The sequence below is a fragment of the Muntiacus reevesi genome, chromosome 2 (genome assembly GCF_963930625.1).
Source record: "Muntiacus reevesi chromosome 2, mMunRee1.1, whole genome shotgun sequence".
Taxonomy (NCBI): Eukaryota; Metazoa; Chordata; class Mammalia; order Artiodactyla; family Cervidae; genus Muntiacus; species Muntiacus reevesi.
In genome coordinates, this window is record NC_089250.1 from 104,291,930 (window position 1) to 104,304,775 (window position 12,846).

The following is a 12,846-nucleotide window of genomic DNA, read 5'->3' on the forward strand; positions in this document are numbered from 1 at the left end:
GGGAGCGCGCACGTAGAACGTAAGGCCGTATGCGCCGTTCCTCGGAGAGATTGGGGAGGGGGCAGAGGCGCGGAGGAAGAGGGGGGTTGACGCATGCGCTTACGCCTGATGGGTTTGAAATGGCTTCGGTGTTAACCGGGACCGGATTCAGGTGAAGGTTTGGTTCTCGCGGCTGGAGCGGCGAGCGGCCGAGCCGGGGTTCCTGACGTCCTATCGGATCCGCCGAAGCGCCGGGAGCGGCCGTTTTGGTAGCACGGCGTCGGTAGGCCGGCGACGGTGGGGCTCTCGTGGGACTGGGACGGGAGGGACACAGTCCCTTTTGTGCGGGTCGGAGCAGGCCCGGCGCGGCCGGCCCCTCCCCCACCGCCTCGGGTTTTTTTTTTTCGGCGGCCCCTCCGGTGTCCCCGGCAACCCTTGGCTTCAGCCTCTGCCTGGCAGGCTCGAAGGGGCTGCGGGCTGCTGTTCCTCGCTCTCCAGCCGGTGAGGCTTTAGCCTCCTGGCTTCGGTCCGGGACGTCGGAGCCTTGCATGGTGGCACGGGTTTTGGTGAATGGAGGCCTCTCCGCACCGCTGGGGACTTAAGGGTACCGGAGCTTTCGGTATCCCATTCTTTGCATTTCGCCTAGTCTCCGGGACGGAGGATTCCCCCTCCCCTGGTCTGCGGCCCGCGAGGAGCTGGGGCTGGAGGAAGATGGATGGCACAGCCCTGGCTCCTCCGAGGTGTGGGGGGAAGGGAGTGAGTGCGCGGGCTGAGATCTTCGCCTCTTCTGGCTGGGTTTTGGGGGGAGGGGTCTTCGCGTTGGTTCCTTAAGGGGCATCCGTTGTTTCAACTGTCTTTTCCCTCGCGGAAGGGGAGAGAAAAGGAATCCCCAGTTTCTTCCCTAGTCTGGAAAGTAAGGAGATGTTCGTTATTTAAATGATATTCTTGAATACCTTTCTTCGGTGTCTCGTCCCAATTTCCGTTATTGATTTTTCCACTTTTAGCCCCCAGCCCATTGCCAAAAGAAACAAGCAGGCTGTTTTTCTGTTGAATGTAAAGCTGTCTATTTTTTATTGTTAAGAATTGGGTAAAAAAAAAAAAAAAAGAATTGGGTAGAAAACGTCAGACGGTCTTCTGTTTAAATGTGAGTTTGTAGTCGAAGGAAGTGCGTTTCTTGTAAGTCGACCTCTAATGTCATGTATTGAAATTGGCTACTTTTGTGAACTATTTGACGTAAAATGTTTTTGCTGCATATTGGACATTCACGTGCCCCTTGTTATTTATAGTTGGTCTACGAAGATGTCCTTGACAAATCAAACATTTCTTTAAAATAAGACTTTTGTGATGGTTGTAGTTTGGTTGAACTTTAAATTGTGAATCCTTTCTTGATAGATCGCTGCTGTAGAAGACAAACAGGCGAAGGCCCCCCCTCCCCTTTTGTCATGGCTCAGTTTGGAGGACAGAAGAATCCGCCTTGGGCTACTCAGTTTACAGCCACTGCGGTATCTCAGCCAGGTCAGGCTTCCTCTGAACACATGTGCTATATAGATGCCGGATTGGGCATATGTTTTAACTGTGTGCATTAATCTATGCATAATATTGTGAATATAACTTTGCAAAATGATGTATCTTTTAAGATTATCTGTGAAGCGTCTTTTAAAAATTCATGGGCCAGCTAGCGAAATACCTGCTTTACCCAGCAGTTTGGACAATTATATGTAGTCTTTTAAACGTTAAATTGGTTTAGTTATGTTAGAGGTTAGCAGCCACTCATTCATCCTAGTTTACCTCATTTGGCATGTTACGGTGTCAGTATTCATAAGTTATATTTAAAATTAAGTGTATTCATACTTTATGAAAAATTACAAGACTGGTTTTCAGGTATTTGGATTTAAAGTGGAAAAACCAACTCTAAAGAATTTATGAAGCAAAGGAAAAGAATAAATAGATGTAAAGGAAAGGAGCAAATATTTACATATTCAAACTAAAACCTACAAAATGTCATTTTCAAAATAAAGTAACAAAATATGTCATTAAAAATGTTTATTTCAGCGTTTCATCCTATTGCTGTTGGGAAGATTTTTATTTTTTTGCCATTTCTTGACTTATGGTTTGACTCTTCAGTTTACAAAATGAAATTTTGAGTTTCTCTGAGTACCCAGAAAAGTTGCAGCTTATTCTGTTAATTCGAATATATTTTATTTATGATAGACTTGATACTAGTTTTTTGCTGCATTTTACTTAAATTTTTGTTATTTGAGGTCAGTTGCAGAGACACTGTGATCTTCTAACTCTGATGTTCTGAATTTGATAGACACAATTATCTTGTTATGTAGGTGACCTTTCTCTTTAAGGAAATGAATATATTAGGGTTTTTATTTTAGTTACTTTTGATTTGAGGTATTAAATGAGCAATAGTTGATTGATTTGAGGGATTAATGAACAACTGAATATAATATGAAATAATGGTTATAATTCGTATCCAGGTATTTCTTCTCTGTGTTAAATAGTGGGGAACCTGATGATGACTTAATTTTGATAAAACAGGAGTTATTAGCAAATACTGTGTGTCCAGAAACAAGTGATGTGTACTGGTATTTTGATAAAGAACATGTTTACCTGATTTCCTTTGTACAGTTTGCTTTAATTTCTTATCTGTATTGTTCCAATAGAATAACTGTTATGGTGAAATTCTGTTGTCTATAGTTCTTAACATCTATATTGTAATTACTTAAATATGTACTGTGCTTTAGTTTTTATTTTGAGACTGAGCAAAGGAGACATTATAAAGGTTTTAAAACTTGTCAGAGTCAGTAGTAAATATAGACCTCCTTTCCCATATTTGATAATGGAGATTCCAAATGTAAATGATGGGATTTGTGTAAACAGTTTGTGCTGTAAGAAATTATGGATTTTTCTGGGACCTGTCATTAATCATAATTTTTCAAAGTCTGATATGTTATTGATTCATCATGACTTTAGAAACTAGGCAAGTATTTTGTTAGCATCTGTGCTTAGTTTTCCTACAAAAATCCTGGAGTAGGTTCTCTAGTGAGTGTTTTTATTAAACTATTGAAATTTTTATGTTCTATAGTTGGTAAAGAATCTCCCTGCAATGCGGGAGACCTAGGTTCGATTCCTGGGTTGGAAAGATCCCCTGGAGAAGGGATAGGCTACCCACTCCAGTGTTGTTGGCCTTCCCTTGTGGCTCAGTTGTAAAGAATCCACCTGCCATGTGGGAGACCTGGGTTCGATCTCTGGGTTGGGAAGATCCCCGGGAGAAGGGAAAAGCTACCCACTCCAGTATTCTGGCCTGGAGAATTCCGTGGACAGTCCATGAGGTTGCAAAGAGTCAGACATGACTGAGTGACTTTCACTTTCATATTTTGAGCTGTTCCTGAAAGCTTGATATTTTCTAGCCTTCATTTTCAAGCCGTATGTGGCTAATCATTATCTTATTAGAATTGATTCTCAGAGCCAAGCTAATTTCTGTCAAAGTTGAATTTTTTTCAACTGTAAGGCAGTTATGGTTTATTTACACCTCATTTCAATGGAGAATTTCAGTCTTGTGTGTGTGTGTGTGTAAGGCTTTACGTTTTCTGCTGTATGCTTCAAATGCAATTTGATTTAAAAATATTTAAGCAGAGGGCATCAAAAGAACTTAATCAGGATAGTAGTGTAAGTGCCTATTTTATTCTAGTAAAAATAAAAATGCATGCATTGAAATATGCCAGATATATTAGTATCAGAGGTCAAGGTCAATCAAATGGTGGTCACACAGCAGAAAAAGTTTAACTGAAAATTCAGTTCAAATGAAAATATTTTGATCTTTGTGCCTGTGTATCTGACTCATTTTCTCCTGAAAGCAATAAAAAAAAATTACTGCTATTTCGTTTTAGTATATGACTTAAGGTTATGTTCAGTTAATGACTTTGCTATTTCATTTTCTAGCAAGATTGTCTTGCATGTGTACTTAACTCTGAAATCAGCTAACAATGATTTGAACATTTAAGTGCATTCACACAAATGACATGTGTAAGATTAAAAACTTCAGTAAAAGTATATACACTAGCTCTTAATTGCTGAAATCTGTCATAAAATTGAAGATCAGTATTTGAATTATTTCTGATTAATTTTGATGCTGTTTTCCAATTGTGTCTGTGCTATTTGCTCAATCATGAATGACTGTTTGCAACCCCATGGACTGTAGCCCACTCCTCTGTCCATGAGATTTCCTAGGCAAGAATACTGGAGTGGATTGCCATTCCCTTATCCCGTGGATCTTCCTAAATCTGGGATTGAACCCCGGTCTCCTGCGTTGCAGGCAGATTCTTTACCATCTGAGCCACCTGGGAAGCTGTTCAGTTAAGGAGTTCAATTAAGTCTGTTCAGTTAAGGTAATAATTTCTAGTTTGTCATCTTTAATTTTCTTTACCTTTATTCCCCATATTCAAACATACGTCAAACTTTGACTTTCTTCTTTGAAAATGCCTCAAATGTATTCCTTTGTTTTACTTTTAGGCCCTCTGTGCTTCACATTTGGATGACTGCATCTATAGCAGCTTTCTCATGCTTACATAAGCTATGCCAAAGTCTCTCACCTAACTTTGAGGCTCTTCCCTACCCTCCCCAAAACTTCATACCCTGATTGTAATGTGGACTTCCCAGGTGGCACTAGTGGCAAAGAACCTGCCTGCCAATATAGGAGACATAAGAGATGCAGGTTCAATCCCCGGGTTGGGAAGATCCCCTGAAGAAGGAAATGGCTATCCACTCCAGTATTCTTGCTTGGAGAATCTCATGGACAGAAGAGTCTGGAGGGCCCCTGTCATAGGGTCTCAAAGAGTCAGATATGCCTGAGTGATTAAGCACATGATTTACCATAACATTCACTTAAGTCAGGGTGCTCTTTTTCCCAATCCGTCATTTGGTCATACTCTATATTTATTATTCTTCGTTAAGTTCTGACTGCTTTAATTTGCTTTCCTCTTTTACTAGATATGATAATTACTCTTTCCCCCCTACCTCCAGTGTCTCTGTCAGGTATGATAATTATTCCTAAAGCATGATTTCTATCTAAATTACAGAATTTTCCAAAGCAGAATGGGCCCTGATTCTGTATCAGCTAGATAGATAGATTCTGATCAGCTTCTTTCTCTAACAGATGAAGAATTTGAGGCCCAGGAAAGTGATGGAATTTATCAAGAGAAAGTCACAGAAGAATCTGTTGTTAGGGCCTCAGAATTATGGTTCATTGCCTCTTCCATTACTCTGTTCTTTTCAGTTCAGTTCAGTTGCTCAGTTGTGTCCGACTCTTTGCGAGCCCATGAACTACAGCACACCAGGCCTCCCTATCCATCACCAACTCCGGGAGTCCACCCAAACGAATGTCCATTGAGTCGGTGATGCCATTCAACCATCTCAACCTCTGTCGTCCCCTTCTCCTCCTGCCCTCAATCTTTCCCAGCACCAGGGTCTTTTCAAATGAGTCAGCTGTTTGCATCAGGTGGCCAAAGTATTGGAGTTTTAGCTTCAACATCAGTCCTTCCAATGAACACCCAGGACTGATCTCCTTTAGGATGGACTGGTTGGATCTCCTTGCAGTCCAAGGGACTCTCAAGAGTCTTCTCCAACACCACAGTTCAAAAGCATCAATTCTTGGGTGGTCAGCTTTCTTCACAGTCCAACTCTCACATCCTTACATGACCACTGGAAAAACCATAGCCTTGACTAGACAGATTCATCCTCAAAAATGCCTTCAAGAACTTCAGAATACAGTTCAAACTTTGTGAGATGGTATTTAGGGTCTGTATTTCCAGCTTTGTTTCTACATTTCCTATACTGGAATACTTGTCTTTTAATGTTTACCCTTGTCTTTAAAATTTACCCTATTTTTCCATTTCCTAGCTGAAGTGCTGGGTTACATATTCAGTGACGGTTATAAATGGGACCAGACCTTTTAGCTTTGAAAGTTTAACAATTTCTGTCGTATAAGGGGACATTGAGGGGGATAGCTGGGAAATCACTGATTGAATCTTTAAATATCCTTTAGATAAATTATAGTGATATAGGAATATCTTCAGTATATTTGACTCAAGATATTTCCATGTGTATATGTATATAAATGCAACAGTATTAAGATGTTTGGGTTGATTTAGCCAATTCTAGGACATATTTTCTCACCCATTTCTTTGACCATTTATAAGGTGATGACATTTTGGCTATAGACAAAACAATGAACTAGGTCAGTAGTTAAAGTCATAGTGATTATGTGATGCTCTAACAAGTGAAGCTAATACAGTTGTTTTAAATGCGACTTCATTTAAACACATTTTTCTATACAAACTATTTATTTACGCTGTGCCACACAGCTTGTGGGATCTTAGTTCCCCAACCTGGGATTGAACCCGTGCATTGGAATCATGAGTCTTAACCACTGGACCCCAGGAAGTCCCCCCATACAAATTTTATTAAGATCGCACTCCATTTAAAGTTACTTCAAAACACTGACTTTATTTCTTGTGCTATAGTGTGTTAGCTTATCATACACCCAGCAGTTTGTGTCTCCCACTCCCCTACCCTGTCTTGCCCCCCCCCCGCCCCCTCAGAACTAGGTACTAGTTCTCTGTGACTCTGCTCTTTTGTTACAATCACTGGTTTGTTTTATTTTTTAGATTCCACATATATGTGATATACAGTATTTTTTCTTCTGCTTTTTTTTCCACTTAGCATAATACCTTTCAAGGCTGTCCCTATTGCTGAAATCGCAAGATTCTTTTTTTTTTTTTTTAAATGGCTAAGTAATATATTGTGTATATGTACCACACATCTTTATCCATTCATCTGTTAATAAACACTTAGGATGCTCTCATAAATATGACCTCATTTTTTCTTCCTTTTTAATCTGGCCCAGTGGTTGTCTTAAAATCCCCATCTCTTGAGTCAGGAGCTCACATTGTTAAATTGCAAGATTCATGGTCTTTTTCAAATAATGGCTGATGTGCTATGTATACTTAGATTAGTTATCTCTTGATAGAGTTGGATATATCCAACTCATTTGGTAGAAATCGACTATTGCAGGAATTCCCTGACTGTCCAGTAGTTAGAACTCAGTGATTTCTCTGCCCGGCTTCCTGGTTTGACCCCTGGCTGGGAAATTAAGATTCCACAAGCCAGCATTCCTTCCCCCCGCCCCTGGAAAAAGCGAAGATTGCTGCTGGTGTGGGCTAGCCCTTTGTAAACACTGCTAATGCTGTGTAATAGGAAATTGTCTCCAAAACGTTGTTCTAAAAGTAAAAATAAGTGTACATAAAATCGTACGCTCATCAGTATGTATGTTTTCCTTCGTCTCTGAGCATGACTTGGTCTCTCATCAGTAAGTGTTGTTATTAACATCCTGTAAGCTACACGCCAGTGAGTACTCCATCCTTCTATCCTAGATTGAGTGGGCAACTCATGTTTATGCATTCGTGACTTCCCTTGAACTATTTGTTTTATGATCTGGAAAATAATTTTGGTCTGTTATAGCTGAAAATGTTTTGGAAGTGACTTTGAAAGTTTGAGTACTAACTTTGGGTAATAACAAAAGTCATTGTAAGAAATGGAGTTGGAAACTAAATTTCAGAGTCATTCAAGGATGGAAGAAATGTGACATTACAGGTGGTGTCTTTAACTTCCTGAGAGGGTTGACCAGCAATTAGTTGAGTAGTAGCTAAGAGACTGTGGCCAGGATCATTAAGCATCACTTCATGGGATTTCAAGAGAGTGAAGAGCTGTTGTCTGCTAGAGTATTAGTCTTCATACAGACTCCAGGAACCCTGTGTAACTCTGACTTATTTAAGGGTTTTACCCCCTCCTTGTAGAAGAGCTTTTTTCACTAAGTATAACTTTCTGTGATGATGGAGATATTCTGTGTCTGTGTTATCTAATATGGTGGCCACTAGCCTCATGTAGCTGTTGAGCCCTTGCTGCTTGAAATGTGGTTAAAGTGACTAAAACTGAATTTCTCATTTTGTTTTAATTTTCATTAATTTAAATTGAAATAGACATGTATGGCTGGTGGCTGCTGTATTGAAAATGTGATTAGTATAGAAGATTACAACATTTAAAATATGTTATATTTAAAATACTATTTTATGCCTCAGTTTTTAAAATATGTTCATGGCTTATTTATAACTGGAAGTTTGTACCTTTCACTGTCTTTAATTTCTTATTCTTAATGCCTTCTAATTCTTAAAAGATAATGAAGGGAGAAAAAGGTAATGAATATTTCCTATCACTTGCATATGTTATGGGCTCAGAATATAGTCTCCAAAGCAACAGCAGTATATCGACCAGTAAATATCTATGCGTGGAGGCATCAGAAAGGTTTTTGATTTCTGTGAGGATCACTTCTTAGGAAGGATGTTGAGTTGAAGATGACATTTAGCAGACTTGTTCACTTGATTTAAAATTTGGGTTTATATTGTTTTAGTAAATTCACAAGTTATAAGGAGAATCTTCCATGTCTTTTCCCACATTGCTTTTTCTCTCCATAAGATGTAAGATTGCTTTTGAACATATATTGATAAATGGTAATTTCAAAGAATAAAGCATTGCTTCACCAGTGCCTTAAATGTAGAAGGTGAAAGAAAATGAAGTTTCTTGGATCAGTTTGAAGTTTTTTGTTTGTTTCTTTATTGCAATTTGTTAAGGGTGTTTGTTTTTTTTCTCCCTAAGGTTACTTCTAAGTTATTTTTTTAATTGACGTGTAGGTAATATACAGTGTTATGTTTGTTTCAGATGTATAGCAAAGTGATTCCGTTATGTGTATACTTATATATGAAGTTTTGAACTTTATTATTTTGGAAGGGTGACTCATTTTAGTAAAGATAGGTATAAAGATAATAAGAATTTTTAAATTTGTGACTTTGATAAGATAAAGGAACAGCAAACAGGACAGGTTTCTCTTACATGTTGTAATGGTGTGTTCCCTGGTATTCAATATATGATAACTACTGGTATGTCATAAAATGAATACTTCAGTCATATGAAACTGATTCTACATTTTAAAAAATAATATATTTTACATTTGTTCTTGTTATTGACCTCTGGTAACCTTTGGTCATTTAGGGCTTATTTCATAGGTCTGTGGATGTATTGATACATGGTTATAAGTGTATCTGTTTCAGATGTATCATGAGACCTTCAACAGTCATGTTGAATCAGGTACAGATAAATGAACAGACTGTTGCAATGTGGATAATTGGAAAAAATCTCCAACTGATAAGTGTTAGGCCACTTATGGAGAAAGATTAAGTCAGAGATTCATACCTTTGTTCTTTGCAAGTTCTAGAATTATCATGCAGAATATTAATTTTATTCAATTCAGAAGAGTAGAGAATGCTATATACAAATATTCAAGGATAGCTTCTTAGATCTAGCTACAAAAAAGAGCATTAATAAATTTTAATGAAGTGTACTTTATTGAGCTTAAAATCTCAAGCGATTTTAAAAAGAGCTATATTATATAGACATATGAAAACCACAACCTACGCACAATGATCTCACAAAGTTTGAATTAACTAGCTAGTAGTGTGCAGCAACTACTAGAATGTAAATTTCCTTCCCATACATTTCTCCTAGCATTTGAGCCTTCCAGTACCTGTCAGTCTGCATGCGGTTTCTAATTCATCACATTGACTGTCAACATGAAAAAGAGACTACAGATATCAGCTATCATCCCACCTACTTAATACTGGGCTGCTATATGTTGTCAGAGTCTAGAACACTTAGAAAAGTTGTAGGGAAAAGAGCTGTTTGTGAGATCCTGGCTGTGAGCCCTTCTACTGTGACAGCTGTCAGTACTTTGCAGTGTTCTGGAAATTGGTACCAGCACAGTGGAACAGCAGATCAGAGGTCAGAGCTCTTGTAGGGGAAGGAGATGCAGGCATGATTTGAATCACCAGAAGTTACTTTTGTCAAATGCAGAACATCCAATTGAATTTTAATTGCTAGTAATTTTTCCTAGGTTCTTTACCTGTCTTGTGTTTACATGAGAATTTTGCTTCTGTTATTCTAGAAAAGTGGTTCTTAAGCTTGTTGGGGTTTCTTACCCTTTTGAAAATCTGATGAGAACTTCAAACTTTCTTATCTGTAATTTTATGTACAGTTTCAGAAGTTAACAGGATCTACTGGTTAGAACCTGTGCTGTAGTTTTGTACGTTTTTTTTTCCATTCTCAGTGCAATTAACCTCATTTTGAATTTGCATTGGTGTTAAGACATTCCCCACTTCTATTTAAATTAATTTTGTTATTCTTGGTTTCTTCTTTTTACCCATCTATGGCATCTGACTTACCTTAAAAACAAAGAGAATAAAATATTAATGTTGTGAGGGTTTAGGATTGTGTATTCAGGACATCCAGTAGGTTTTTTCCCCCCACCTTAGATTCTTTTTTACCCCCTTCATTCATTTTTAATTTTTAAAAATCATGTTTTATCAGGGAGTAATTTGTAATTTATATGAATTCCAGACATGATTTCTGGGATTTGCTTGTTTTTGCCTCACTTTGTTGTTGGGTTGCTTTATTTTTAAGTAGAATTAATCTGGACTCTTAAACAAGATTGTTGATGAACTTCACACTTCTGCAGATTCTCTGGTAGATTCTAGACTAGGTGATTTGATTAATTCATAAATGGTCTCTGTTCTGTTCCTGTAAGACACAGTATTGTTCTTTCTGTATGGTTATTAACCAGTAGCTGTTGAGCAGGATTTTTTCAGGTTACTCTAAGACACAAGCAAGAGGATTTGGAAAAGGGAGTGTTACATGAGCAAATACTGTTTTATGGTGACCTCTTTTGAGATTCACAGTGCTTAGTGGCAAATTAAGTGTTCTGAGGATTCTTGCAGTAAAAATACATGCTTAATTTGCTGCTGCATTAACTTTTAAAACCGTGGACCGCTTATTTCCAACTTGAATGTCCTGGGGAGCTAGTCGTCATTCTAGGAGATAAAGTTTTGGGAAGTGCAGTGCTACACTGCAGTTTAGCTTTGTATTTAACTGTTCCTGTCGTCTGTTTGCTAGTTTTACAGTTTTTTAATACAGAGTAGAAGTACAAGAAATAAATGAAAACATCCTTGATAGTAGGCTGTTTGAAGGGTGGATCACTTCCAGCAACACTGTCCTTAATGTATGATTCTAATCTGCTTGAGGGTAAAACAGTACATTCTAGATGAGTAAAATAAAATAATATATTTTCTGCTCTTCCTGAAAATATTTTTTGGGGGTACTTTAGCCTCTTGGTCTGGCTGAGGTTGGTTGGGTTCATTCTGTAGTTTAATTTTATAGATTAATGTCTTCTTGTATTTATCATGACTTGAACAAATATTTAAAGGCATTGGAATCTGAGGTGAGGCATTACTGAAATTTTTCTTTTTTTTTTTTTTTTTCTTCCTTCGCTAAGCAGTGGCAGACTGCAATGCATAACTAAGCACTCATTGAAAATTTCTGGAAAGGATTCAAATAATCTTGTGTTTTTTTTTTTTTCCCTTCCCCCCTCTTTTTAATCTCATTTTAGCTGCATTGGGTGTTCAGCAGCCATCTCTCCTTGGAGCATCTCCTACCATTTATACACAGCAAACTGCCTTGGCAGCAGCCGGCCTTACTACACAAACCCCAGCAAACTATCAGTTAACTCAGACTGCAGCGTTACAGCAACAGGCCGCAGCTGCAGCAGCCGCGTTGCAACAGGTGAATGTTTAGGTTTTAACATGTGACATAGAAAACTTCCACATCTGAGTAGCCAGGGGTAGGTACCTCTACATTTTAAGGAATGAGTAATTGTGGAGTTGCATTATGCTTATTTTTTTCTGATGATATGAATTATTTATGCCCAGGACGTAACAGAAGTGTAGCTGCAGGGTCAAAATTCTAAAGTCTTTATATCTTAGTTATTTGAGTAAAATTTCATTCTTGATGAATCTGAAAGTATAAATAATCACTATTTTGTTTATTTTAGATGAAGTGTAGCTGTTTAGAAAATTCCTTTTTAGTGTAATGCTGGTTATGTATTTGAATGTACATGTGTGTATATTGCTTTTTGAGAATGACTAAAACTAATATCCATTTTTTTCTTTAAAAAATCTTTTTTCTAGCAATATTCACAACCTCAGCAGGCCTTGTATAGTGTGCAGCAACAGGTTAGTTTATATTTTCCATGTTAAAAACTGATTTTTAAAAAGTCGTTTGTTCCAACTAAACTTACACAGATTTTAGTTCCCCTCAGTAACCTTAATGTGTGATTTGAATTCTTCTGGAGTGGAAGAAATGTGGTAGGTATAAAGAAATGTCTCCAAGGGAGAGGAAGATAGAAGAGAGGTTCTGAAAACTCAAATCCTCAACCAGCAGCCAGTCTTTGTCACATGTGTTTATGAAAGCATGTAGAAGATAATCTGGAAAGAATCACTCTAAATGAATCTTTGGTCCAATACTCCTGTTTGAAACCTTCAGGCCTTCTGTCCTGTACTAGACTACATGTCAAAATGAAAAGCTCCTTTTTCCCATTTGAAGCCTAAACCCTAGACACCATTGACTTTCAGCCTTTATTCATTTAAAGCAACGGAGCCCTACTTTCCCCCCCTCCTCAATCAAATGGTATATTGAAATCCAGTGTATAAAATATAAAAATAGTGTTGAAAATGGGAGGAAGCCTCCCTTTGTAGTTCCCCTATTCCCCGGGCAGAGTTGAACAATTTGAAAGCTCCTTACTTGGACTAAAATAAGTTTCTTTGGCTCCTTTCCCCAATCTCCTACTCTAATCATCATCTTCAAGGGTTATTATATCTGTGATGGTAAGAAAAACAGAACCCAAGGAGAAACATAGCAAGC

At 38.1% G+C, this 12,846-nt stretch overlaps 1 protein-coding gene across 6 annotated transcripts in view; it reads left to right on the forward strand.

Moving 5' to 3' along the window:
* Positions 1-12,846, forward strand: part of CCAR1 (cell division cycle and apoptosis regulator 1) — a 47,803-nt gene continuing 34,957 nt past the window's right edge. For 2 of the 6 annotated variants that reach the window (XM_065922465.1, XM_065922471.1), the window contains exons 1-4: positions 135-276; positions 1,372-1,494; positions 11,537-11,709; positions 12,114-12,158. In XM_065922465.1, coding sequence (XP_065778537.1) covers positions 1,422-1,494; positions 11,537-11,709; positions 12,114-12,158 — 291 coding nt within the window. In that variant the 5' untranslated portion in view covers positions 135-276; positions 1,372-1,421. Of the gene's footprint in view, positions 20-73; positions 277-1,371; positions 1,495-11,536; positions 11,710-12,113; positions 12,159-12,846 lie in introns of those variants that run through there. The other 4 variants (XM_065922470.1, XM_065922466.1, XM_065922467.1 and 1 more) reach the window with 4 other exon arrangements.